The sequence below is a fragment of the Peromyscus californicus genome, unplaced genomic scaffold (assembly GCF_007827085.1).
Source record: "Peromyscus californicus insignis strain IS unplaced genomic scaffold, ASM782708v3 Scaffold_5__1_contigs__length_169319896, whole genome shotgun sequence".
In the NCBI taxonomy this organism is placed as follows: domain Eukaryota; kingdom Metazoa; phylum Chordata; class Mammalia; order Rodentia; family Cricetidae; genus Peromyscus; species Peromyscus californicus.
In genome coordinates, this window is record NW_026294573.1 from 31,863,189 (window position 1) to 31,891,020 (window position 27,832).

At 49.4% G+C, this 27,832-nt stretch overlaps 1 protein-coding gene across 2 annotated transcripts; it reads left to right on the forward strand.

The window, feature by feature from the left end:
- Positions 1-118: 118 nt before the first annotated feature.
- Positions 119-14,990, forward strand: Mfsd2a (MFSD2 lysolipid transporter A, lysophospholipid). Of its 2 annotated transcripts, none has more exons than XM_052717001.1 (14): positions 119-360; positions 1,833-1,964; positions 4,438-4,562; positions 9,505-9,643; positions 9,763-9,841; positions 10,353-10,510; positions 10,952-11,042; positions 11,159-11,280; positions 11,463-11,546; positions 12,115-12,198; positions 12,308-12,420; positions 12,640-12,783; positions 12,876-13,052; positions 14,526-14,990. In XM_052717001.1, the coding sequence occupies exons 1-14, from the start codon at positions 268-270 to the stop codon at positions 14,587-14,589; spliced, it is 1,605 nt and encodes a 534-aa protein (XP_052572961.1). In that variant the 5' UTR covers positions 119-267; the 3' UTR covers positions 14,590-14,990. The 2 variants fall into 2 exon arrangements, with proteins under 2 accessions (XP_052572961.1, XP_052572960.1); XM_052717000.1 differs by having other exon boundaries at positions 120-360; positions 1,830-1,964.
- Positions 14,991-27,832: the final 12,842 nt, after the last annotated feature.

A 27,832-nucleotide genomic window follows, 5' to 3' on the forward strand; every position in this document is an offset into this window, starting at 1 on the left:
AGAACGTGGCTAAGCAGCGAGGCTCCGCCAGACGAGTAGGGCAGGCGCGTGAAGGGATTGGCTGGAAGCTCAGGACCGAACCTTTAAGAGGCGCGGAGGGGGCATGCGAGAGGAGTTTTCCTTGCCGGCGATCCTGGTTTGCTCAGTGCTGGCGAACGTGCTGGTAGCTGCGGCTGCTCCTAGGACGGGGAGACCCAGGCGAGTGCGGGCCCGCGGAACACAGGAGCATCCCCGAGTCCCGGTTCCAGACGGCGTGGCCCGCGGGTCATGGCCAAAGGAGAGGGCGCCGAGAGCGGTTCCGCGGCGGGGCTGCTCCCCACCGGCATCCTCCAAGCTAGTGAACGGCCGGTCCAGGTGAAGGTGAGGTCCCGAGAGGCGGGCACAGGGGCTTCTGGGGTAGGCCTGGTCTTGGGACACTGTGGTGGGTAACAGGGTGCGGTGAGGCTTGGAAAAAGAAGGAAGTCCAAGTGGTGCTCCGGGACCGGAGAGTGATGGAGAAAGTCTGTAGCCTCTTTGCTCAACCCTCCACTGGGTTTGCGCCAAGAGCGGTGCCGGCAACTCTGCATGGCGTGGGGCTCTCCCCGGCGCTCTAGGTTCTCCTGTGCTGAGCCACGCTAGGTTCTCTCCTTAGATCTAGAGAGACCCCCAAAATCTGAGAGTCCCCTTGGTTCTTCACCTCTCATCCCCCTCTTTCGCCCCCTCCACTCTCACGCTTTAACTCTGAGAAGGGCCACTCAAGTTCATTCATAAGAACAAGGGCTCTGCTCTTAAAGGAGCCGCATACCGAAAGCGTTTGTGTGACTATGAGGGTTCACATGCGCAGCGTCCCGTATGTCTCCACTCTTTCTCTGGCCGGTCCAAGCTCTGTGGACCTATTTAACCAGCCCATGAAACCATGCGGCCCCAGGAAAGGGATCTCTGACAATAGATCTGCTTGGGAGGTGCTTAACTTTTCCTTTTAATTTTATTAACTGATCTTGGAAGGAGCGAGTGAGCAATTATGCTGTATGAGTAATCTCTACTTTCCCCGGGCAACCTCAGCCTCCCCTAGTGCTCCACCCGGAGCAGGCCGAGCCCTGCACCTGGAACCCTTTTCACCCCTCTCCAAGGTCCCCTAGGCGCTGGATGGGGTTTGTGTCAGGGAGCCGGAGGGTAGGGCTGCTCAAGGGTTTGCCTAGAGCTGAAGATTGCCTACAGGGGCCCAGGAACTTTGGGACAGATGGAAGGAACAGCTGTGGCTGCAGCGGGCTGGGGTGGGGCCTCCCGCAGCCTTGGTGCCCTCAACCAGTAGGCAGGTGGATCCTGGCTCTTGCGGGGCGTCAGGGAGGGAGTCTGGGCTGGGCTCAGGCAACAAGAGGATTTTCAGGTTGTGGCAGCTAGTGCGGGGCGGGGTACCAGTCCACTGCTATAACATGCTCTCTCTGGGTAACTTGGAAAGGAGCAAAGGCTGAGGACCTGGGAGAAGATTTTTATGTTTTTGTTTGTTTGTTTGTGACAGGGTTTCTCTGTGTAGTCCTGGCTGTCTAGGAAATCGCTCTGTAGACCAAGCTGGCCTCAAACTCAGAGACCTGCCTGGCTCTACCTCCCCACACCTGACCTGGGAGATGATCTTTAAAGATGGAGGGTGATAGGTTTCCTCAAGAGTCTAGGGGAGATGCAGGGGATAAGTCTGAGTTTAAGGGCAACTTCCTCTGGGGTAGGGGAAGTGGGATTTCCCTAGGTGGGAACTGGGCAGGGTGGAGGAGCTGTTCCTTCTGGTCCGGTTGGCTGGAGACTAGGTTGGAGGCCAGAATCCTGGGTTTGTTTTCAGTCTTCCCTTCTCTCCCCAGAAGGAGCCAAAGAAGAAGACACAGCAGTTGTCCATTTGCAACAAGCTTTGTTATGCAGTTGGAGGGGCCCCATACCAGCTGACAGGCTGTGCCCTGGGGTTCTTCCTGCAGATCTACCTGCTGGATGTGGCTAAGGTGAGTGACCTGAGCGCCGGCAGGCTCCTCCAGTATCCAGAGGTGGGAAGCGGTAGGCTCTTCTTGGTAGGTTCACCAGGTCTTCCCCCGTGGTAAAACAGGACCAGAACACATTCCTTGGCTGCCACTCAGGGTCACAGTGGATGAGAAACAAGGCTTTCGGAAGTGTCCAGGAAGGGAGTCTGTCTTTCTGCCCCAGGAACCATGGCTGGCAACTCTCCCTTGCCTGGCAGGAGCAATAGAGCCTGGAGGGCTAAGCAGCGGCTGTGAGGGAGAATGGGACCCGTTGGTGACGCTGTTCTTAGAAGAGACTGGCACACCATGTCCCTGGCTGGAAGACAGTCAGCTGGGTTGGCTCAGGGTTTTAGTGGATGTTGCCAGGCTCTTGGGAGAAATGTATCTCACCTTCACCTGAGAAGTGGCAACTTGGTGGGGGATAGGGAAACCTGAAGGTGTGGGCATGTGTGAGAGTGCCCCAGTACTTGGGGTCTCTGATGGGGAGGGGTAGTTTGGGTGAAGCAGGGCTACTGTGTGTATTTGAGAAGCCTTGGCCAGCAGCCTGGCATCCAAAGAATTCACCCTGTCTGGATGAGAGAGTGGGAGACTGAGTAACCATGGCTCCAGGGTGCCCTCACTGGCTCTTTTCTGTGTAGCATCGCCGGGCAAGTGAGGCATATTAGTTTCCACTTGCAGGTGTGGAACCCTGAGCCCCAGAAAGGACAGAAGACTCATTCAGTAGCTAAGGTCTCAAACAGTTCCCATGGCTGGGCCCCAAGCGGGTATAAATAAGAGGAACCTGCAGTTGAGCATAAAATGGGGTTAGAGTGAGTGGGGTGAGTGTAGGTAGGGGCGTACAGTTCAGGAAGGTGGCCAGCTTTCCGGAGCAGGGTTTTAACAACTGGACATGGCGACACATGCCTGTTAGCCCAGCACTTAGGAGGCTGAGACAGGAGGATTGAGTTTTCAAAACCAGTCTGGGACCCTGTCTCAAAAACAAAGTATAAAAAAAAAAAATCAAGGCTTTATGGATGAGGTTGAAACCAAAAAATATGTATTTAGAACCTAGAGTGTTTGAAGGTGACTGGCCACTTTCTAAAAAGCATCTATAGGGCAGGCATAGTCACACACACACACACACACACACACACACACACATACACACATACACATCTGTAATCCCAGCACTGGGAAGGGAGAGCCAAGAGGAGGATCCTGGTCTAGTCTACTTACCAAGTTCTAGGCCAGTCAGGAGTACAAATGAGATCTCTTTCTCTCTCTCTCTCTCTCTCTCTCTCTCTCTCTCTCTCTCTCTCTCTCACACACACACACACACACACACATACACACACACACTCACTCACAGTGTCATGGTCGGGGGAGGTCACTGGACAGATTGCTCAGTGGTTAACGGCTTGCTGCTCTTTTCAGAGGACCTGAGTTGTGAGTACCTGTACCAGGCCACTCAAAACCACAACTGGCTAGAACTCCAGCTTTAGGGGATCCAATGCCTCTGGCCTCCTGTATTCATTCAAACAACCCCATGCCCCCCCCAATCACATAACTTAAAATAATAAGATGGATTCTTAAAAAAAGAAGATGAAGGAAAGCATCTATAGATTCTTTTGTCCATATCCAGGATAAAGCCTGACCTCATAAACCACACTACAACCCATAACTCTTATACAGATGAGCAAACTGAGGCTCACTGTGGTTGCCCAGGGAACAGACACTAGCTCTGTTATCAGGTGGTCAGGGACTCAGAACTGTGAGAAAGAAGGAAGGAAATGATTCTGTGTTCATTCTGTCTGGTGAGATGTTTTTAAGTGTAGCAGAGGGAAGGAAAGATCCAGAAAAGCTTCGAACACAGTCCTACTCTGATAACATAGTTATCAGAGAAATGCTGTTGTCGTCATCATTATTATTATTACTATTATTTTGTCTTTTGGAGACTGAGTGTCTCTATGTAGTCTTGACTGTCCTGGAACTTACTCTGTAGACCAGGCTGGCACTGAACTCACAGAAATCCGTCTGCCTCTGTCTACCGGATGCTGGGGTTAAAGGCGTGCGTCACCATGCCCAGTTGCTGTTGTAATTATTGTTTTTTCACAGTGTGGGGGAATTGAACCCAGCACCTCATCCATTCTAGGCAAGCAATCATGCTGCCACTGAGCTGAGCCCCTGGCTCTGCTACTGTCACTATTAAGGAAGTGAGGGAAACTGGGCGGTGGTGGCCCATGCCTTTGATCCCAGCACTTGGGAGGCAGAGGCAGGTGGGTCTCTGAGTTCAAAGCCAGCCTGGTCTACAGAGCGAGTTCCAGGACAGTCAGGGCTACACAGAGAAGCCCTGTCTTGAAAAGAGAAAAAGTGAGTGAAAATGTTTAAGATCCAGGGGGAACAGGTCTCCACGGCCTGGCTGACAGTGAGGAAATCCCTGCTGAGGTGAATGTCTTCTTTGGCCTCTTCCCCACGGCAGGTGGACCCGCTCCCTGCTTCCATTATACTTTTTGTGGGCCGAGCCTGGGATGCCTTCACTGACCCTCTGGTGGGCTTCTGCATCAGCAAATCCTCCTGGACCCGCCTGGGCCGCCTCATGCCCTGGTAAGTAGAGACGCTCCTTCACAGTGCACAAGGCGAGGCTTCCGGTCTATTTGTCCGTCAGTCCTTCTGCGTCTTGTCACAGGCTGGGGCGTGAGGGGACGAGGTGACACAAAAGCTCAAAGGTGTTGAAACCCCAAGCTGAGGCCTTAGCTGCCCCGGACATGGGCACTGGGACACCTAGCCAGTTCATTTCTGGGCTGGCCCAAGTGACGTTGGTTCCCCTCCCTCAGCTCAGGGAGGTCCTCTCACTCACTTTGGTGAAGCTGGAATCCTCAGTTCTCCCACTCGTCACTTCTGTAGTGGCAGAAGCTGGTCTTCAGAACAGTTGGCAGCGTCGCTACTTAGAGCTGTGTTGTGTTGAGCAAGTTACTTAACATCTCTGAACCTTAGGGGAAAATGGAGGTATGGTGAGGATTTTAATATGTAAACCACTCAGAATAATGCCTGGCAGGTATTGATACCCAATTTGACGTTCCTTCAAGGTGGTTGATGGTAGGACATGGGTAGGGGCGATACTGAGAATGGGATTGTTCCTTGAGTCTGTTCAGCCTCAGCCTGTGGAACAAGGTTGGGGGAGGCAGTTGCCATAGATCAGACAGTGATGGAGCCGCACAAGACAGGCCAAGCCCGGGCTCTGGTTCCCTCCAGGACATCCTGCTTCAGGGGGTGGGGGGAGTGTACCCCTTTCATCTCCAGCCCATCCAAGCTTAAGTGGGCGCCTTCCTGCCCCAGGGGCGCCCATACCTGGTCTCCGGCCTTCAAAGCTCTTCCAGCAGCCTCTGCACCTCCACGGTTTCCTTTCCCACGAGGCCCCCCACCCACCCCAATCCTGCCAGCCCCTGGCAAAAGCCCAGCTTGGAGCCTTTGATCCAGGCTTCATGGCCAAGGGGATGGAGGGGAGGGCAGGAGAGCCTCCTTTACCTGGGCAAGCTGCTCAGGGAGCTGTGAGCGCCAGCCTGTGGAGACTTGGCCCTGTGCCGGCCTCCTGGCAGCTGGTGGAGGGCGGGGCCCTGCTCCCACATCGCCTCATGAGGCCCAGCCAATAGGAGGCCCGCTGTCTGATGCGCTGCCTCACAGGGTTACTCCCAGTCACATCGGGTTCCTAGGCCAGCAGAGCTGTTCAGCGGCCTGGCTAAGAGGATGGGGAGTTTGAGGAAGGCTGAGAAGGAGCCCTGTTCTCTGAGGAGACAACGTGGAGGAGGAGGAGGAGGAGGAGGAGGAGGAGGAGGAGGAGGAGGAGGAGGAGGAGGAGGAGGAGGAGGAGGAGGAGGAGGGCCAAGCATGGCTTCCCTGTAGGAGGGAGGCCTGAGGACTTTTGCTTGGTCAGTGTGGCAGCTACTCCAGGAGAGTTGCTGGGGACCCCTTAGGCTGCTTTCTGGGTGGCAAGGGCCTGGGCGTGTGACAGAATACACATGGGATGGCTCATAGGCTGAGGGGCGCTTGTGTTCATCCCAGGCTGCATCTCCTCACGCCCAGAGACCAGCAAGAGTCTGGGTCTGTCAGGGTTGGTTAGTGTTAGCCGGGTCTCCTCCCAGACGGTAGGGCAGTTCCCACCGCAAGCCCCTCCTGCAGACCACAAAGGTGCTGACATTCTCTTTCCCAGGACTTCCTAAGGCCATCTGTGAGACCCTGTCAGCAGGGTCACACCGAGGTGCAGCAGGCTGTCCCCTGAGGTTGGTTGCCAGGCATTGCCCACTTGTGGCCCTGGCCTGTAGTGGTTCCCGAAGACCTCTTCTCCTGTTGAGCCTTCCTGATATGATCACAGCAAACACTTAACGTCCCAAGTCCTGTTCAACATTTTTTCTGTCAACTCACTTAAGACTCGAGCCGACTTCAACCCCCAGAGTTGAAGTCCTCACATTTATTTGCCTGTGAGGTGTCCCTTTCTCCTCCTTATCTCCCGATTCCATCTCTCTTGCTCACTGCACTCCAGCCCATGGGTCCTGCTGTTCCATACTCCTGCCTAAGGACCTTTGCACAGACTGTCCCCTGCCTGGGCCCACACTTGCCTCAGAGGTCTGTAATGCAGACTCTCTGACCGGATCCATGCCTTCTCAGCCACTGCCCTCGCAGCCAGCTGTGAACTGAGCCCGCGGTCTCCTGGCTATTAGCCTGCTTTAGTCTACAGCTTTAGCCTCCTCTAGCCTGCTTCCTTTTCTCCATAGCATTTACCACCATTCAATATGTTATAACTGTATAAAGACTATGAAAAAAAAATATATATATAGCATTTCCCTTATTTATGGATTTATTTGTGGTAGAACTCAAAAGTAGGGCCTTGCCCATGCCAGGCAAGCGTTCTACAGCCTTGATCTTTGTTTGGTTGTGTTCTTTGAAGACTAGGTTTCCTGTAGCCCAGGCTGGCCTCCAACTCACTGTTCTCTACCTCCTAAATGTTCAGATGATAGTCATGTACCAACACCTCCGGCTCAACCCTTGTTTGGTTTGGTTTGTTTTTGAGACAGGGTCTCACTATGTAGCCCTGGCTGCCCTGCAACTTGTTATATAAACCAGGTTGCCCTCAGACTACAGAAATCCACCTGCTTCTGCCTCTTGAGACAGGGGATTCCCTGAACATGAGGCCAGCCTGGTCTGCATGATTACATAGAGAGACTTTGTCTCAAAAAAAATGAAAATGCAAAATCAAACATATATATATATATATATATATATATATATATATATATATATATATATATATATATATATAGTGTATGAGTGTTTTGCTTGCAAGTACACCTGTGCCTGGTACCTGAGGAGGTCAGAAGAGGACTTTGGATCTCTTGAAACTGGAGTTATGAATGGTTATGAGCTGCCATGTGGGTACTGAAAATTTAACCTAGGTCTTATGCAAGAACAAATGCTCTTAATTGCTGAGCCATCCCTCTAGCCCTTGTCTTTCATTTAAAAAAAAAAAACAAAACAAAAACAAAAAAAAAAACCCAAAAAAACAGATCTCATGAAGTAGCCCAGGTTGACTTTGAACTCACATCTTTTTGCCTCTGTCTCTTGAATGTGGGGACTCTAGTCCTGCACCACTCTGCCCAGCTCGTTGTAACCTTTTTTGTTGTTGCTGTTTTTTCCAGATAGGGTCTCTCTCTGTATCCCTGGCTGTCCTGAAACTCACTCTGTAGACCAGGCTGTCCTCAAACTCACAGAGATCCACCTGCCTCTGCCTCCCCAGTGCTGGGATTAAAGTCACCTGGCTCACTGTAAACTTTAAGGTGTCCGATAAAGTAGGGTTAAGCATATTTGCATCCTTGTGTGACCATCATGCCCTCCCGTCCCATTATTTTTTATTGTTGCTATTTTTCTGCAAAGCCCTGACTGTCCTGGAATTCGATTTGTAGACCAGGCTGGCTTTGAACTCAGAGGTCTGCCGGTCTCTGCTTCTGAAGCGCTGGGATTAAAGGCGTGCGCCACTACTGCCTGGCACATCCCAATACTTTTTCATCTTTCCAAACCAAAACTCTGAGTTCATTAAAAGATAATCCCTACTTCCCCCTCCACCTGTCAATCTGTCAACCACTTTTTGTTTTGTTCAAGGAGAGTGTATGGTGGTGGTGGTGGTGGTGGTGGTGGTGGTGGTGGTGGTGGTGTGTGTGTGTGTGTGTGTGTGTGTGTGTGTGTGTGTGTGTGTGAGGGGACAACTTTCAGGAGTTGATTCTTTCTGCCGTATGGGCTCTGTGAATTTGAACTCAGGTCATCAGGCATAGTAAGTGCCCTTAGGAGCTGATGTATCTTCCATATGAAACTATGGATTTGGTGGACACCCCCCCCCAAGTTAAACTGTACAATACTTGTCTTTTAGACGCTTGGCCATTCCTCAGGGTTCTCTGTTGTAATATGTGTCAAGAATTTCATTTTTAGGGCTGAATAGCACGAAATCTATGTTGTTTACCGACTAGACTGTGAGTTCTGTGAGAGCAATGGTGTCTTTTTCTTCACAGATACATCTTCCACAGTCAGAACAGTTCCTAGCACATCACTGAGCTCCATAAATAGTTGAGTAAATGTTGAATGTAGGCAGTGTACTATTTCTTATTTTCATTTTATATGTGAGGAAATGAGTTTCAGAGAAGTTAAATAATTTGCTCAAGACTAAATTTTTTGTTTGTTTGTTTTTTTAGACTAAGTTTTTATAGTGACAGACTCAGAATTGGACCCCAGAAGTGTATGTAACTCAGGGCCTTCCTCTTTTTAAAAATATTTATTGTGCTTGTGTGTGGGCATGTCTGCAGACACAGGGGCATGCCACAGTACATGTGGAGGCCAGAGGACAACTTGTGGGAGTCGGTTCCCTCCTTGCGCCATGCGTGTTCCGGGGAAGAGTATCAGGCTGTTAGGTCTGGCAGCAAACGCTCTTACCCACTGAGCCGTCTTGCTGGCCTGAGGCCTTCTTCTGTAGAACCTTTGTGTTCCGCTTCCTGTGCTGAAGCTGTGAAGTTGATCCGTCCTGAGGAATAGCCTCTCGTGATAGGCTGGACTCCCATGGGAGCCAGACATTTGTCCCCCATCCTCCTTACAGTTCTGTGACTGGGTCCCGTCCTCTCCCGCGGACCCTCTCCCTTCCTTCACCAGACGCTGGCCTCTCCCACCCGCTCTAGCTTCCCTGTGTGTACAAATGAAGCATGGGAGGGCAGAGGACAGGTGCTAGAATGTCCCTTTCACTGGCACTCCTGCTCCAGGAAAGACATGCATGAGACTCGGAGTCTGACCCCATGCTCCTTGCTCTCTGACCCCTTCAAGCTCCTTGCTTGAGATTTTGGTCCAGGAAGTTGCCCTCTTCGGTCCTCTGGGCACGGCCATCAGTCTCTTCCCCTGAGGCTCTGGGTTGGGAGGGTTCAGAATAGAAAATTCCTTCTCTGTTGATGGGCACCTGCGAAACAGATGTGGGCTCTTAGAATCCTCCTGCCTCCGCTCAGAACTTTCCCTTACTCAGGATCATCTTCTCCACTCCCCTGGCCATCATCGCCTACTTCCTCATCTGGTTCGTGCCTGACTTCCCACTAGGGATGGAAAGGTCCCATGGGTTCCTCTGGTACCTGCTTTTCTACTGCCTTTTTGAGACACTGGTCACGGTGAGTGTGGGCTCCTGCCCTTGGTACCTTGGTGAGGGGCAGGGTCAAGGGCGATCCCTGGGGGCCTCTGCATGTCTCTTCATCCATCTAACTGGCCGAGAGCTTCTCTTCCACAACAGTGTTTCCACGTTCCCTACTCAGCACTCACCATGTTCATCAGCACAGAGCAGAGTGAGCGAGACTCCGCCACTGCCTATCGTAAGTCCCTCCCCTATGAGCTGGGCCCTCCCCAGGGGGGCCCTGGACCTCTCTGCTCCGCCCCCCCTCCCACACCTTGTACTTTGTGGGCCCAGCTCTTGGCTCTACTCTACAGTGTGTGTGTGTGTGTGTGTGTGTGTGTGTGTGTGTGTGTGTGTGTGTGTGTGTGTAGTGAATCCCCCTCCCTCTGTCCCCTGTCTCTCTTTGATGCTGGGGATTGACCCCAGAGCCTTAGGTTTACTAAGCAGTCACTTAACCATTGAATTATATGCCCAGCCCATGAAAGCATGTTAAAAAATAACTCAATCCCTTTATTGCTCAAGTGAGACCCAGAGGGGTACAGGGACTGGTCTGAAGGTTACGCAGAGAAAAGCCATGAATGTTGGTTGAAATGTCATCCTCCTGCCCCGTCGCTCAACTCACCTGGAGCCAAGAGTGGCTCCCTTATGACTCTCTTCCCTGGGCCTACAGGCCCCGTGGCACATCTAAAAACGACCCTCTCCCTGCCTAGGGATGACTGTGGAGGTGCTGGGTACAGTGATAGGCACAGCAATCCAAGGACAAATTGTGGGCCAAGCCAACGCACCTTGTCTCCAGGACCACAATGGCTCTGTAGTGGCCTCAGAAGTTGTCAATCGTACACAGAGCACCACCTCCCTCAAAGAAACGGTGAGGCCCCTGGCAAGGCAGGGGTTTATCGGGGGGAGAACAAATGGGGTGCTTTGCAGTTATCCTAAAAGCAGTAATAGTAGCTGGTGTCTATTAATTAGTGGGCGTCTGGTAAATGTAAATATTAGTACGTACATCTACCCACTTTGTAGACAAGGAAAGTGAAGGCTGGGAGGCTGAGTAGCTTGTCTAGGGTCCCAGTGGGTTGCAGAGGTGGGGGAAGACTTGGGCTGTGGGATCACACTACTTCGCAGTCTGGCCGTGTAACATTTTGTATACTTGGACTTAGCCCAGCCTTGGGAAGCAACAGCAGGTCCAGGATGACCGTCCTGGTTCACAGATGGAGACAGTGAGGCCCCCACAGGAGAAAGGCCTGGCCTGAGATCGTGGAGTGGGGCTGCTGGGCTGAGATCAGACTGACCCTGTCTCTGTATGTCATAGCAAAATGCATACCTGCTGGCAGCAGGAATCATCGCCTCCATCTACGTCATCTGCGCTGTCATTCTGGTCCTAGGCGTGCGAGAACAGCGAGGTGAGACACTACTGGGGAGGGTCAGCCCACAGCCAGGGGGGCAGAACCCCTCCTGCTTGGTCCTCTGGCTTGGGGGGGACCTCTGCTCCCTCCTCATGATCCTTTCTGGTCCCTAGAACCCTACGAGGCCCAGCAGGCCGAGTCGATGCCCTTCTTTCAGGGCCTCCGGCTGGTCATGAGTCATGGCCCCTATGTCAAGCTCATCGCAGGCTTCCTTTTCACCTCCCTGGCTTTCATGGTGAGTGGGTGGGGCCTGAGATACTCATTCTAAGAGCGGGTCTGATAGGAGTGGAGTTGGAGAAGATTTGGCTTGTGGTGAAGCTCGGGGGCAGGTAGGAGGGAGTGGGGCAAGTAGGGGGGTCTCTGGAATCCCTAAGTCACCTTCCTCCTTTCGTTTCCTTGTTCTGCCCCATCTCCCAGCTGGTGGAGGGCAACTTCGCCTTGTTCTGCACCTATACCTTGGGCTTCCGAAACGAGTTCCAGAACCTCCTCCTGGCCATCATGGTGAGTACAGGGCATATGGTTAGCTGATGAATGGGTCTTTGGACAGTCAGAGGGTACCTTCAGGCTGGTCCCGAGTCGTGAAGGGATGAAGGAGGTTTCCCTGGACCTCACCTGCAATCCCTTAGGGAGGGTTATGAAAGGAGGATTTGAGGCTGGATGGTTACAGTGTCCATACAGGAAAAACAAGGAGGCCAACAACTTTGTGCAGCTTTGCATTCAGAGTTATGAAAAGCCCGGGAGGATGGCTTGCTCTCCGCTCCCCCGGGAAGCCATCAGACATGCCTATCAACTTCCTCACTGCCAGTGGCTGACCTGGGAGCATCTTCGGGCCCTGGAAAGGGCAGGGAGGTTCTCTGCAGGAGGCCAACAACTTTGTGCAGCTTTGCATTCAGAGTTATGAAAAGCCCGGGAGGATGGCTTGCTCTCCGCTCCCCCGGGAAGCCATCAGACATGCCTATCAACTTCCTCACTGCCAGTGGCTGACCTGGGAGCATCTTCGGGCCCCGGAAAGGGCAGGGAGGTTCTCTGCAGCAATAACCCACCTCCTCCACCGTTTTGTCGTTCACAGCTCTCGGCCACATTCACCATCCCCATCTGGCAGTGGTTCCTAACCCGCTTTGGCAAGAAGACAGCTGTCTACGTGGGGATCTCAGTGAGTGGGGCTCAAGGGGTGGAGTTGGGATTGCGTTGGGTCTGTGGGGAGGGGGCTGCAGATGGGAGCCTCCCAGGTGACCCACCTTCCTCCACCTTCTCTGTCCTAGTCAGCAGTTCCCTTTCTCATCTTGGTGGCCCTCATGAAGAGTAATCTAATCGTCACGTACGTGGTGGCCATAGCAGCTGGTGTCAGCGTAGCAGCTGCTTTCTTGCTGCCCTGGTAGGTAGATACAGGCTCACTGAGTTTGTTCCCCGAGCCGACCCCCTCCACTTGGGGAGTGTGCTCTGGTGGCTTCTCCCCTGCCTTTCTATGGGTCTGGGATGAGGTGGGTCTGCAACTCCCAGAAGGCAGTTCCTTCCCATGGACACGGATACCATAGGAACAGGCTGGTGGCTAGGTGGGGGGTCACTCACGGCTGCCACCACCCGCTCTGCCTAGGTCTATGCTGCCCGACGTCATCGACGACTTCCACCTGAAGCACCCTCACTCCCCTGGCACTGAGCCCATCTTCTTTTCCTTCTATGTCTTTTTCACCAAGTTTGCCTCTGGAGTCTCCCTGGGTGTCTCCACCCTCAGTCTTGAGTGAGTGGCCTGTGAGTCTTGGGCAAGGCGGGGGACAGGGGCAGGGTCCAGGCACTCCATCCTCACCACTCCTTGCCCACTGGGTCCCACAGCTTTGCTGAGTACCAGACACAGGGGTGCTCCCAGCCGGAACAGGTCAAGTTTACACTGAAGATGCTGGTGACCATGGCTCCCATCATCCTCATCCTCCTGGGCTTGCTGCTCTTCAAGCTGTACCCCATCGATGAGGAGAAGCGGCGCCAGAATAAGAAAGCTCTGCAGGCTCTCCGGTGAGAGCAGGGGGGGAGGGTGTGTGTGTGTGTGTGTGTGTGTGTGTGTGTGTGTATGTGTGTGTGAGTGTGTGTGTGAGTGTGAATGTGTGTGTGAGTGTATGTGTGTGCGTCTGTGTGTGAGAGTGTGTGTATGAGTGTGAACGTGTGTGAGTGTATGTGTGTATGTGTGTGTGAGTGTATGTGTGTGTGAGTGTGTGTTAGTGTATGTGTGTGAGAGTGTATGTGTGTGTGAATGTGTGTGTGTGAGTGTATGTGTGTGTGAATGTGTGTGTGAGTGTATGTGTGTGAGAGTGTGAATGTGTGTGTGTGAGTGTATGTGTGTGTGTCTTGTGTGAGAGTGTGTGTATGTGTGTATGAGTGTGTGTGTGTGTGAATGTGTGTCTGTGTGTGAGAGTGTGTGTATGTGAGTGTATGTGTGAGTGTGTATGTGAGTGTGAGTGTGTGTGTGTGAGTATGTGTGTGTGCACGCCAGTCTAAGTTCTCAACTTGTGCCGCTGGTGGACAGATCCAGAAAATGCTTAGCTACACACTAGGTAACACTTTGACTACTTCTGTATATATTTACTCAACAAGCAACAAGCATTTTCTGAGTGCCAGCATTGAGGTAGGAAAAACAAAAACAAAAAACAAACAAACAGAAAATGGCCAGGCTTGGTGACACATGCCTGTAATTCCAGAACTCTAGGAGGCAGAGGCAGGTGGATCTTTGTTAGTTTGAGGCCAGCCTGGTCTACATAGTGCGTTCCAAGATAACCAGGGCTATGTAGAGAGACCCTGTCTCTAAAACCAAACAAGACTCCCTGTCCTGAAGGAGCTTGTGTTCAGAAGTATGCTTTCAGGACAACCCGCCCCCCCCCTCCTCCCACACTCCCCCCCCAACCCCCACACACACTCCCCACCCCCCACCCCCGCCTTCTAACAAACCCATCCTTAGGCAGCTGAGGTGTTTTGTTTTTTGAGGCAGGGTCTCATTTAGCTCAGGCTGGTATCAAACTAGTTGTGTAGCCAAGGCTCACCTGGCTCTGCCTCCTAAGTACTGGGGTGACAGCCACCACTCCCATGGCAAGATTCTTACGATTCCTATCCTGCAGATGAAGAAAATTGAAGTTTGGCCAGGAACTGTGGATAAGGCTTTGAGCCCTGCCCTGTGTTCTAGCTGTAACCTGTACTCTGACACCCTCCTGGCAAACAGGTCCTCCGGCGTGGCCAGAAATGATAGGGCAGGGTGGAGTGACTCATGCCCCCTTGTCAGCCAGCCAGAGCCAGTGGCTCTCTGAGGTTTGCGGTGGCCTCCTTCGTTCAGCAGGAACAGCAACCAGAAGTTTCTGGGCCGACCGTAGGAGTGAGCAAACTGCCCTGTGGTGTAGACAAGACTGACAGCTGGCTTGAACTCCAGGGCCAGGGTTCCTAAGGCAGGTGGCAGCGGAGGAGGGTGAAGATGCTTCCTCTAAGCTGTCTTTTCTGTTGCAGAGATGAAGCCAGCAGCTCAGGCTGCTCTGATACAGACTCCACAGAGCTCGCCAGCATTCTCTAGGACCTGCCATGTTACCTGAAGCCGCCACACAAAGGACCTGGGGCACCAGGTAGCATGAGGCACAGGATCTTTTTTGTCCTCGCACTGAACTGCTCTTCTTCCTGTGTCAAGACAGGGACCAAGGACTGGATGGAGGGCGAGCAGCCCAGGACATGTGTGCTCACTGCAGGGCTGGCCGCTCCGTCGTCTCCTCACTGCCTGCCCACAGGGCCAAGCCCTAGGGCTGCTACTGTGAATATTTTATGCCAAGGACTGACTGGGGCTAGCTCAGGACACTAATGTAGAAACGTTTTATACAGAGACTAATTAATAACTTAATGACTGTGTACATAGTGATGTGTGTATGTATATGTCTGTGAGCTATTAATGTTATTAATTTTCATAAAAACTGGAGAACAAAGCTTCCTGCTTCCTTCTGTGTTCTTAGCCATCCATGGTGAGACCCAGATAGCCAATGGGCTCACAAAGTCCCTGGGGCCAGTGAGTATACCTGAGGGTACAATAGCAGCCTTGGCTGACATTTACTCCGTACCAAGTGCCTTAGGCTGGTTTGGCACACAGTTCATGGTGATCTCATTGAACCTGTGGAACTCTTGTGTCATGGCAGGACTGTCCCTGTCTTAAAGAGAAAAAAATGAAAACCCAAGCTCTAGCATTAAAAGAGGTGTAGCTGGGTGGCGGCAGCAGTGCATGCCCTTAATCCCAGCACTCGGGAGGCAGAGGCAGGTGGATCTCCGTGAGTTCCAGGCCAGCCTGGTCTACAGAGCGAGATCCAGGACAGGCACCAAAACTACACAGAGAAACCCTGTCTCAAAAAACCAAAAAAAAAAAAAAAGGTATGGCTAAAGTCACACGGCAAAGAGTGATACAAGTGGAGCTCCATCCCATCTCTGTGAGACTCTGAGCATTTTAACCACTGCTCCCTGTGTCCCCATGTGGGAGAAGGGCTAAGGAAACAGCAGGCCACTGTTGTTCTGTCTGTCACCATGTGTATACCTGAGCCTGTGGGGCTAGGTGTACTGGTTGGGGGTCTGTCGTGTCCCTGGAGACCTTTCCCTTAACTGTTGTCAGTGATGCTGAAGGTGGAGACTGTATGTGTCTAGGTGTGGGTATTGGGTAGTGGCCTGGCTCTGGTGGGGAAAGGCCCTGGTTAAAGTATTTGTCCCATTCCCACAGCGCAAACATTCCCGCTGTAGCCTCGTCAAGTTACGCTTGCTTGTACCATCTTGTAAATCCCTGAAAACTTAATAGTTGGCTTTTACAAGTTTGCAAGGGTCACCCTACCGTCCGACTGGGTTGCACACCCAGGTCAGGCTCCAAAAACACAAGGAAGTAAAGCTGGTGGGACCAGGAGTGACTAGTCCAACCTCCTTGTTTCACACACAGGTAAATGAGACCCTGAGAGAAGTGTTGGGACTATTTGGTTTTGCTTGGCCTTTGAATTCGGGCTCTGTTGTTACAGATAAACTTTTGGTACATGTTTTAGTATACATGTTCATGCACACTAATTCATTCAGTCATGAGTTCCCTACAAGGAAGGTACTGTTATTACTCTGACTTTACAGATAAGGAAACCAAGGCCTGGGGAAGCTGAGTGACTTAACAAAGGTCATTAGTAAGTGGGTGGGTTGATTTAAGTCCAAGCAGGTTGGCTGGAGGCCCTACGTCTTTCACCACTTCAGCGGTGACTAGTTGGATTCTACTAGGCCAAGCCCGTGGCCTTTGTAACTGCCATCTTCAGTCAGGCCCCTGGCAAGACAGGGGCCACGGGGCCTAGGCTGGTCCCTGCATCTGGAGTACTCAGGGATTTTTATAATGTTTACACAGGCCCCCTCCTGTTTCCCTTCCCTCAATTCTAACCAATAACTACCAAGGTTTGTCCTTGTTTTCTATTTTTGTTTTTTTTTTTGGCACTCCTGGGGATCAAACCCAGGACTTTGCTCAAGCTAAGCAAATGCTCTGCTACTGTAGCATACCCATAGCCCAAGGCTTATCTTTAACACAATAATAATGATGATGATGATGATGATGACGATGTGCATACCGTTCCATAGAGTGCTTGTCTGCCATCTACAAGGCACTATGTTCAATTCCCCGTGCTGCAAAAACAAACAAACAAACAAAAACCAAAAATTAAATTTGTGAGTTTGCTCCTTTTCTATTGCTACAATTATTTCTCAGATCTCTGCTCAGATCACTTGGGCCTTCATGCAGCTGCTCCCTGGGGATGTCTATGGCCCTGCAAAACCCCCACCCCCACACAGCCTGAGATCCGGATGCAGTCCTTTCTTTAGCCCACCTCTTGATCCTAGAATACTCTCCTGCTTCAGCTATACTACTTGCAAGTGCTCTCCCAACAGGTCTTGGTTCCAGCAAGCCTGCATGAGGGGGTCTGCTCCCTAAGCCAGCTCCAGAACCTTACCTCCCTTGTGGTCTCTACACATAGCCCATGGCTAAAAATGGTAGGGTGGGCATGTGGGACTAAACGAGTGAGTGAGAGCCCACTGGAGACTGCTTAGGTGAAGGCCAGACCAGGTTCCTACTGACCCTCTAATTTACTCCTGTCTGGAGAGTCCCCCAAATGTTCTATGGAGATTTAAACGCATAACCCTGCCCCTCTTCAGTTCTGTGCTCACAGAAAAGCGCCTTTCTCGTCAAAAGCCCTCTTCTGTATTCATAGGAGTGACTTGGCCGGATGCAGAACATAGCGAGGGGGGGAAGTGATCTAGGATTCCAGAAAGCTTTCCTTATTCCAGAAATCTCACTAATGACCTGTAGGGGCACTGACTACCCCAGGCCCTTCTAGACCCCTCACATTTCCCCATCCATTGGAAGACATGCTGTGTGGCTTCCATTGGTCCGGATCCCGCATTACCGCAGCCCCCAACTGTTTAACATTCCCCCCTTCAACTCCCACCACTGCAGAGGACCAGGTGTGCTTTTGGCGCCACCTACTGGGAGATAAGTACAAGCCCTCCACATTGTTTAAAAAAAAAAGTACAGATCAATCATTGATCTAAGATATTATTCCATATACACAGTGAGTCTGTCATAGGTCATGCACCTGCTAGGCCCTAAGGACATTGGTGTACAACCACAGAGCTTGAATTCTTGGTGGAGAAGCACAATGACTAGATAGGATGTAATAATAAATAATCTCAGAATGTAAGGCCCGCAAGGTGGCTAAGTGGGTAAAGGCCCTTGCTACCAAGCCTGGCCTGAGTTTGATCCTCAGGAACCTCATGGTGGAAGAAGAGACCTGATTGCTACATGCTGCCCTCTGCCCTCCACATATGTGTCATGGTGTGTGTCCCTCACAGTACACATTAACAAGCAAACAAATAAACTGATTAATTAAAAACAAAATGAAATAAACAATTTTAGAGGACTAGAGAGATGAAACAGTAGTTAAGAGTACTTGTCGCTCTTCCAAAGGACACAGGTTTGGTCCCAGCATCCATAGGATTCACTACCCTCTTCTGGACTCTGCAGGTACCTGCACACATGTGGCACTCACACAGACACACATCCGAATTAAGAAAAATAAATCTTTATTTTATCGTTTATTGTATTCTGGATGTGGTGGTACACACCTTTAATTCCAGCACTCAGGAGGAGAGCAGGCAGATCTGTGAGTTTAAGGCCAGCTTGATCTACACAGCTAGTTCAAGGCCAGCCTGAGCTATATAATGAGACCTTGTGTCAAGAAAAAAAAAATCTTAAAACAAAAACAAAACCAACAAAAAATAATTTCAGATTGTAATAAGCGCATAAAAAAAAAAGGAGAGATGTGACCAAGGAAGATTAGGTTAGAATGTTCTGGAATATTCATTGACATTTGACTTCAATCAGGACAGAGAATTAGCCAGATGTTTAAAGAGTTTGGAGTGAAGAGGTGTAGGGAGAAGAAACAGTTACTGCAGGTCCTGAACTACAGAAAAGCTTGGTGTGTTTGAAGGACAGAAAACCTAGTGCTTCAGAGGGGGAGGAACCAGATCATGGACAGGCCAAGCTGCAGTTAGGGGGTGTCAAGATCTAGAACCCCCACGATTTCAAAGACCGCGTGAGGATCTGAAATTAAATCTGAGTGCTGTCAAAATACCATTGAAAACATTTAAATAGGAAAGCGATTTTCATTGGAGAAAAAAGTCTGCTGGCTCCTGATGATTGCATTATAAAAGAGTCAACCTTACTAGGCATGGTGGCTGTGCAGGCCCTTAATCCCAGCACTCTGAGTTTGAGGCCAGCCTTGTCTATATAGTGAGCCCTAGACAACCAGGACTACGCAGAGAGACCCTGTTAAAAGAGAGAGAGAGAGAGAGAGAGAGAGAGAGAGAGAGAGAGAGAGAGAGAGAGAGAGAGAGAGAGAGAGAAGAAAAAAAGAAAAAGAAAGAAAGGAAGGAAAAAAGGAAGAAAGAAAAAGAATAGAAAAACCTTAAGGGGAGGAGGAGCACACAAGGCTGGATGTCACACATCCCTATCACCCACTGAAGGTTCCTAAGTGTGGGCCTTACAATCCTGCCCCCATCAGAGGAATCATATAAAGTATCAAATCAGAGGAAGTACATGCCAAAAGCTGTCACGCACTAGGACTCCAAGGGCAGACACGCTACTTATTGGACACAGTATCCAGTGAGCCCTTCTTCCGACGGGCCCTCTTCTAAGAGTAGGGCTCCAGCGCAATCTCGCCTTTGTGGACTCTTTCCATGCTTGGAAAACCTGAGACTGAGCGAACATGCTCCTGGACGTTACCAGGAAGAGGAAGGAAATAAGGAAGTAACAGTGAGATTAGATTGAAGAAAAGCAAAGAGAAGAGGGAGACCAGACGAACTGCCTGTGCTAAAGCTTGGAGGCCAGGGACGGGCGTCAAGGAATGAGGAGCAGAGCACCAAGACAAGCCGGGTGGGGTGGTGGCGGTGGTGCACGCCTTTAATGCCAGCACTCTGGGGCCAGAGGCAGACAGAGCTCTGAGTTTGAGGCCAGCCCGGTCTACAGCGTGTGCTCCAGGACAGCCGGGGCTACAGGGCTACACAGAGAAACCCTGTCTCTAAAAACTAAAACTAAACTAAAATAAAATAGAACACCAAGACAGTAAGGTGAGGCTGAGAATGTTGGCAGAAGAGGATGCGCACACATCCATTCTAAGAAGAGCACAGCGCTGTTAATAGTTTGAAGCAGGTGTGTCATATAGCAGATGAACGATTTAGAAGGACCGTATCAACTTCTCTGAGGGGAAAGTGTAAAAATATCAAATACGAGTACTATAAAACTTGTGTCGAGGACAAGCAATTAAAATCTCTTTCTTTTCCTCACCTTGTGAGATTTGTATGCAAACGTTTAAATCCCTCTCGCCCCTTCAAGGCTCCTATTGCATTCCAGGAATTTGACGGACTAGAACAGTGGAGATCCTCTTCCCTTCCTCCTTCATTTCCTGTTCTTTTCAGCCCAGCCAGTCGGATAAGACTGTGACGTGGATGACAGCCAATGGGGAAAAGATGCCCTGAGTTAGCATGAAAACCAAGTACTCCTGCCTCTGTGCTTGCTCTTGTGAGCATGCTCTCTTCACCAGGAGTAAAGCTGACCTTGCCCAGACACTTCAGTTGGAATTGTGGTCGAATTTCATTTTGACCCCAAAATTATTTCTAACAAAAGACTCAAGGAAGGGAGAGTAGAATAGAAAGCAGGAAAACTTAAAAACATTTTAAGTTTAAGATCAGTAGCTGCTGCTACTGATCATGTTGTATGTGTATGTGTGTGTGTGTGTATACATGTGTGCATGTGTGTGACATGAGAAGGCACACATGCCATAGCATGTGTCTGAAGATCAGAGGGCAACTTTGTGTTCTCTATTCTTTCCTTCTGCCTTTATGGAACCCTGTAAGTGCCTTTACCTGCCCATGCGTCTCACCAGTCTAGTAGGAAGCCTTTTTTTTTTTTTTTTTTTTTTGTATTTAAAATGTAATGTTCCCAGAGTGAATGAAGTTCTGAACACACCACCTGGGTGCTGGCAGTAGAGAACACAGAGGGTGGCTTGGCAGCAAGTTAGCCTGGAGCAGATGGAGGGAGCGAAGAGAGAGGGAAGGACCGGGAAAGGTGGTGCCCAGAGTTCTAACTTGGGAAACAGTGAGTGGCACCCCCATTTGGCAACACACAAGTCACCAGAAGAGCAGCAAGCACGGGAAGGAAGAAAAATCTATCTGCCACTTGTTTCTATCATTTTCATAGAACTGAGAGAGAAGCCGCGCTTAGGTGCTCGGCTGTGCATGTCTACATGGCTCTGGGTTCAATTCTTAACGCTGAAATAAAGGCGGGGGGTGGGGGTGGGGGTGGGAAGGAAGGAACTTACTGGTGAGAACAGGATAGTTACAGCCAGTCTTGTCTGTTACCAATGTAAATATGTAAATTACATTACACAATGCTTGGAATAAAGACACACGCTGGTAATCCCAGTGTGGAGGAGGCTGAGGCTGGAGGATGATGAGTCAAAGGCCAGCTTGGTCTATACACTGAGACCCTGGACACGAAGCTCATTAGAATTCTTGTTTAGCATAGACAAGATTCTGGGACTGATCTTCAGGACCACAAAAGCAAACATGTAAGTAACTGCATTGGCCAATGCAATTGGATAAGAAAATAAAATGAGGGGCTGGAGAGATGGCTCAGAGGTTAAGAGCACTGACTGCTCTTCCAGAGGTCCTGAGTTCAATTCCCAGCAACCACATGGTGGCTCACAACCATCTGTAATGAGATCTGGTGCCCTCTTCTGGCCTGCAGTCATACATGCTGTATACATAATAAATAAATAAATCTTAAAAAAAAAAAAGAAAATAAAATGAAAAGGGAACTAGAATAAGTAAAATTACCTTCATTTGTCAAAGATGTGTTTATTCAAGAGAATCCAAGTTAATCAACTGAAAAACTACAATTAAACAAGAAAACGAAGTAAGAAATGGGGTATAAAATGAATGTACCTGAGTCCCATTATTACCACTGCAAAAGTGAATGGGTTTTAAAAATAACATGCAAAGGCAGGCCCTTACATATACAAAATGCAGTAAGTTGTAACTAACTACATTGTGGCCCATAGTAACCACTATCACCTGTGGCTATTAAATTCATTATGATAAATTAAATTCAACACAATTAAAAATTAGAATTCATTTCCTCAGTCACACAGAGTCAGTCCCCCTCCAGGATCTCATAGCTACATGAGGCTGTGTACTGTGTTGTCAGAGAACATTCCCACCTGGGCAGAAGGCTTCAATGGTCAGGATTCAGTAAGAAGATATGGTAAAATAGAAGACTTCACTTCTGAGAGAAAAAAAATAAAATAAAATAAATCAAGGCATCACCTAGCAACAGGAGAGAAATAGTTCTTGGTTGTACCACATGACTTAGTTTTTGGACTTCGTGTACAGACCTCCCTGAGCGTTAAGACACAGTCATAGTGCCATCCATTTGAGACTCTTTTCTCTGATTCCTTCAACCTGGGTGATCTTCACTACTCACAATATTCCATATTGTGAAGTTGCCTACTTGCAGAAACTAATGGCAACTCCAAAATCAATACTTATGGTGGTATTTTACTTGTACTGAAATGTGATTTTAATTGTATGTTAATAAATAAAGTTGCCCGGGGGTCAGAGCTATTAGAGCCATAGCAAGAGCGAGCGTGGCAGTGGTGGCGCACGCCTTTAATCTCAGCACTTGGTAGACAGAGCTAGGTAGATCTCTGTGTGTTCAAGGATACATCCAACATTGGAGACACACGCCTTTAATCTCAATACCATAGAGGACCTGGAGGGCTGTACATACAGGCAGTGATGAAGCAGTCATGTGTTTGGGTTTACAACCAATGAGAAGGCAGAACAGCTAGACTATATAAAGACATACACACAGGAAGTAGGTCCCTTTTGGAGAGCTCTCTTGGCTGAAGCAGGAAGGGTGAGGATCTTAGCTCTAACCTCTTGGCTTTCTTCTCTGAATCGGCTCTGTGTTTCTTATTTAATAAGATGGTTGGTTACATCTACAAATACTTTTGTGGGAGGGCGGTTCCAAGACAGAGTTTCTCTGTGTAGCCCAAAACCACTCAGTCACTCACGGACAGACCCAGAACAGCGAAACTTTTGATAGCCTGACTGCACATCCCAGCTGCAACAGGGGCCATTCCTTTATGAGTTGTCTTTTGCAAGGTTGTAGCCACTTTTTTTGCCATGCATTCTCACTTTTTTTCCCCTAAGACAAGGTTTCTCAGTGTAGCCCTGGCTGTCCTGGAACTCACTAAGCAGACAAGGCTGGCCTTGATCTCAGAGATCTGCCTGCCTCTGCCTCTGAGTGCTTGGATTAAAGGCGTGTGCCACCGCCGCCATCACCACTTGGCTGCATTCTAACTTCTAAAGAGAAGCTGCATCAAAGAGATTAAGATGTTTACTGCTGTGTGATCTTTCTTCAGCTACGCAGGCAGAGTTTAGACAAAAGTCCTTCGGACAGCATTAGAATTCCTAACAACTCTCCTTATTCTTCAATTCTGGACATCAACAGAAAGAGAGCATTTAAGGCACTGTGAGATTTAATATGCAGAAAACTAATGTGTCTGTCTAACAGGAACCAGCACCGAAGGCCAAGGGCGATTCAAAAGTTCTAGCCAGATAAGCCCTGAATGATAACTATCTTACTTCACATTTAGTCTTCTGATCCTGGTCCCTCTTTCCTTCCTATAAAAGGGTTTTTTTTGTACCAGTGTTCTCCAAGATGGAGTGGTGAGGATGATAGTCCCCTCTCTTTGTCAGGATCACTAATGCTGTGACGAAACACCATAACCGAAGCAACTTGGGGAGTATTGGTGGTTTGAAAGTAAATGGCCCCAAAGGGAGTGGCACTATTAGGAAGTGTGGCTTTGTTTGACTGGGTGTGGCCTTGTGGGAGGAAGTGTGTCACTGTGGATTGGGCTTTGAGGTCTCCTTTGCTTAAGCTACTCCTAGTGAGACAGACCACTTCCTGTTGCCTGCAAGATGTAGAACTCTCAGCTTCTCCTCCAGTACCAGGTCTGCCTTTATGCCACCATGTCCCACCATGATGATAACGGACTGAACCTCTGAACTGTAAGCAAATCATCCCAATTAAACGTTTTTATTAGAGTTCCTGTAATCATGGTGTCTCTTCACAGCAATAGAAACCTTAACTAGACAGGGAAAAAAGGTTTATTGGGCTTACACTTCCATATTGCAGTTCTTTACTGAAGGAACCTGGTGATGGATTCACAACACGCCCCCATGGTTGGGCGTGTTTGCACATGCCTGTCAGACCTGGACACTTCCGCCTAGCCAGTTCCAGGTCAAAATAGCCATTTCCAGGTCAAGGTGTCTTGCGTGATCAGGATCCGTGATTTTGCATGGTTACGTAAGAGCACGCAACGCAACCATGTGATCTACGCACATGCGTGGAGTAGTTACGTCGACCTGTGCACGCCCAGCCTTTATAAACCGGCGCCATATTCCCCGGCTTTCTCTCTCTCCTCCTCTTCTTCTCTACACACGTGTCTTCCACAGGCCTGGGCACTCTCTGTCCCTTTCATCTTAATAAAACTCTTGTTAGTGGATTCTGTCGTGTTTGGTGACATTTTCTCGCAGGGTAAGAGCGCCGCGAAATAACTAACACCTGGAGGCAGGAGCTGATGCAGAGGTCATGGAGGATGCTGCTTACTGGCTTGCTCCTCATGGCCTGCTCAGCCTGCTTTCTTATAGAACTCAGGACCACCAGCCCAGGGGTGGCACCTCCCATAATGAACTGGGTCCTCTTCCATCAATCACTAATGAAGAAAATGACTTACAGGCTTGCCTACAGCCTGATCTTACAGAGACATCCTCTCAATTGCCACCCTCTCCTCTCCAGTGGCTCTAGCTTGTGTCAAGTTGACATAAAACTAGCCAGCACATGCCTCCATATTTTCAGAATTCTGGCTCTTGAATAAACTGCCTTCCTACGCAGTTTTCATTTCTCTGAGGCTGGCTTTAAAAAAAGTTCTTTTTAATTAGCATATACTGTATCAACTTTCTTTCTGATATTTTCAAGCAAAATTTGTTTTGTTGGGCTGGAAAGATGGCTCAGTGATTTAAGAGCACTTGTTGCTCTTGCAGAAGACCTGGGTTGGATTCCCAGCATGCACATGGTGACTCACAGCCAATCATCCTTAACTCTAGTCCTAGGAAAGCCAATTCCCTCTTCTGATTTTCCTGGGAACCAGGCACACATGTGGTCCACACACATACATGCAGGCAAAACAAAATAAATATGGTTTTTGTTTTTAGTTTAGTTTAGTTCAGTTTTTCTAGACAGGGTTTCTCTGTAGCTTTGGAGCCTGTCCTGGAACCAGCTCTGCAGACCAGGCTGGCCTTGAACTCACAGAGATCTGCCTGTCTCTGTCTGCCTCCTGAGTGCTGGGATTAAAGGCGTGTGCCACCACTGCCCGGCAAAATAAATGCGTTTTTAAAAATAAGAAAAAATTGTTTTGCTGATTCTCCTCCCCCATCCCCAGCTCCCTTGCCCACTTCTATCCCACCACAGCCCTCCATAGTTTCTTTCTATGGCTGTGATAAAATACCCTGACGAAAAGTGACCTGGGGAGAAAGGAGTTTCCTTCAGCTTTCAATTCCAGATTACAGTCGGTTGTGAGAAAATCAGGGAGGAACTCCAATGTGATGTGCATCACATCCACAGTCAAGAGCAGAGAGCGGCGAGGGCGTGTATGAGGAGCTCCAATGTGATGTGCATCACATCCACAGTCAAGAGCAGAGAGTGGCGAGGGCATGTATGAGGAACTCCAATGTGATGTGCATCACATCCACAGTCAAGAGCAGAGAGCGGCGAGGGCGTATATGAGGAGCTCCAATGTGATGTGCATCACATCCACAGTCAAGAGCAGAGAGCGGCGAGGGCATATACGCTCATTTGCTTGTGCTCCGCTTTTACATAATTCAGGATCCCCTGCCTAGGGAATGTATCACCCACAGTGGCAGCACATTCCATCTCGGTTAATCTAAGATAATCCTGTACAGGTATGCACATAGGCCAACCCAATGTAGATATTCCTTCATTGAGAGTCTCTTCTCAGGTGCCTAGTTTGTGTCAAATTGACAGTTAAGGTTAACTGCCACACCCCCACATCCCCTTCTTCAATGACCCTTTCCTCCTCCCATGGTCTCCTTGCTGGTTCCATAGTCTGTACCCACTCTTACCCTCATTTATATGCAAGCATGCAGACATTAATATATGACATTGTGAATCAGCATCTGCAGTATTAGGTCCAAAAGAAACTCTGGACCAATGACTGTCTGTGGTGCATATTAGCATATTAAAGCACATGCTGGCCTCAGGCTTTCTCAGTATCACAATTCCCTGTGGCTCTTTTCACCCTGCCTCCTACCCTAAACTTCTCCAGCTCATGGGCTTTGCTTCCCCCAGCTTCTCATTCCCATATAACCCTGCCATTTTGGCCATGTGCTCTCTTGCTTCCCCCCCCCCCCCTCATGGTACAGTCCATTGTGCCTGCCTAGTTTATTTACCACTTTCTCTCCCTGCTGTGGACTCTTTCAGATGCCTCTGGCTGTGCTCTCCCTCATATCTAATAAAAACCAACCCTCCTGTGGTGGTTTGAAAGAAAATGGCCCCCAAAGGGAGTGGCACTATTAGGAGGTGTGACCTTGTTGGAGGAAGTGTGTCATTGTGGGTCTCTTTTCTCAAGCTTCCCCTCAGTGTGACAGTTAGTCAACTTCCTGTGGCCTGCAAGATGTAAGACTCTCAGCTCCAGCACCATATCTGCCTGCATGTTGCCATGCTCCCCGTCATGATTATAATGGGCTGAACCTCTGAAACTGTAAGTGAGCCCCCTCAATTAAATGTTTCCTTTATAAGAGTGGCCGTGGTCGTGGTGTGTCTTCATAGCGATAGTAAACCCTAACTAAGACACCCCCCAACCATACCTTGGCATGGTCACATCCTTACTTTATATATATGCATGTGAGAAAGAACATGACATTTTTGTGTACTGGCTTTTGAGTTGAGACATTATTTTTATTTTATGTGTCAGATCTAAGAGTTACAGACAATTGTGAGCTGCCATGTGGGTGCTGGGAGTTGAATCCGGATCCTCTGGAAGAGCGGTCAGTGCTCTTACCTGCTGAGCCATCTCTCCAGCTCCTGCTTTTGAGAGGTAGGCAACTAGACACATCTGACCTTAGTAATAAGCTACAACAGAAAAAGGCCATTCTCTTGATTTCTTCCTTTCTGACCCACCATGTTAACAAATGTCCTATGTGTGGTCTGTTTAGTGCCATGGTGGCATTTGCGTCTTTGTGCTCCTCTTGGTGACTTCACTATTTAAAATAGCTCTCAACTATAATATCGAAGATTGTTGACAAGAAGCTTGTGAGAATTCATGTGTTAAGTAAGCTTCATTCAGGCATGAAATCAATGTTGATGAGTCAACAATACATGTTCAATAGTGTCTCTAAATAGAAGCACGCGTTATGCACTGATCAATTGGCAATAATGACGCAAGCAGAGGCTTCCAGGAATCCAACCTCGTGTTTCTCCAGAGATCAGTAGTCTAGTATTTGCTAACTTATTATTTGTGCAGATTTTAGAACATAGCCAAGAAGAGAGATGAAAACTGTACAGGTCTGTCTCTCTTGCTGCAGTGTCGGTCCTTAGGGCAAGGTCTAGGAAAATTGTCCTTAGGGTATAAATCAGTGCCTGCCAATAGGAGTCAGGGAAAGAGAGAGAAAGATAAGAAGCAGAGATATGGAAGAAGAGGTCGGGGAGTTAGGGCTGTGTGTTCAGATCATATCTAGACTCCAGGATCTAGAGCCCAGCCCCTTTCTCCTCCAGGGTGGACAGGCTAGGGCTCATATCTCCAGAGCAATCAAGGAAGTCCCTGATTGCTGTGGCCTCAGGCTGGTTCCGGAAGAGGCCTAGGCTCTCCAGAGGCCTGGCCCTGGGCGCGCCCTGACTGCTCACCGCCCTGGGAAGTTGCCCTTCCTCTGACATAGATCCCTTTGGAACTGACTTGGGTGGGGTGGGTGTGCCAGGTCCTTGCCATCCAGGTGATACAATGTGGCCAAGTGGTTTGAGAAGAATCTTAGATATCCTAAAAGTAACCTGAGGTAGGAGAAGTAGAGAGAGACAGGAGTATCTGCCTTCCTGGTGGTTTCCTAAGGGATACAAAAACTCAGAGCCTCAGTAGCTC